Source organism: Myotis davidii, unplaced genomic scaffold (genome assembly GCF_000327345.1).
Source record: "Myotis davidii unplaced genomic scaffold, ASM32734v1 scaffold513, whole genome shotgun sequence".
Lineage (NCBI taxonomy): Eukaryota > Metazoa > Chordata > Mammalia > Chiroptera > Vespertilionidae > Myotis > Myotis davidii.
In genome coordinates, this window is record NW_006284436.1 from 1,818,137 (window position 1) to 1,818,416 (window position 280).

General features: G+C 62.5%; 1 protein-coding gene across 1 annotated transcript in view; it reads left to right on the plus strand.

The window, feature by feature from the left end:
• The first annotated feature begins 6 nt into the window (after positions 1-6).
• The window catches only part of KCNMA1 (potassium calcium-activated channel subfamily M alpha 1), a 699,960-nt gene continuing 699,686 nt past the window's right edge, over positions 7-280 (plus strand). Inside the window, exon 1 of the mRNA XM_006754825.2 lies at positions 7-266. Within this exon, the coding sequence (XP_006754888.1) occupies positions 84-266 (183 nt within the window). The 5' untranslated portion in view covers positions 7-83. The remainder of the gene's footprint in view (positions 267-280) is intronic.

Genomic DNA, 280 nt, shown 5'->3' on the forward strand with positions numbered 1-280 from the left:
TCAGCCTAGACGCGTCCTCCTCCTCCTCCTCTTCCTCCTCTTCTTCATCCTCCTCTTCTTCGTCCTCGGTCCACGAGCCCAAGATGGATGCGCTCATCATCCCGGTGACCATGGAGGTGCCGTGCGACAGCCGGGGCCAGCGCATGTGGTGGGCTTTCCTGGCCTCCTCCATGGTGACTTTCTTCGGGGGCCTCTTCATCATCCTGCTCTGGCGGACGCTCAAGTACCTGTGGACCGTTTGCTGCCACTGCGGGGGCAAGACGAAGGTAAGGCGCGCCCC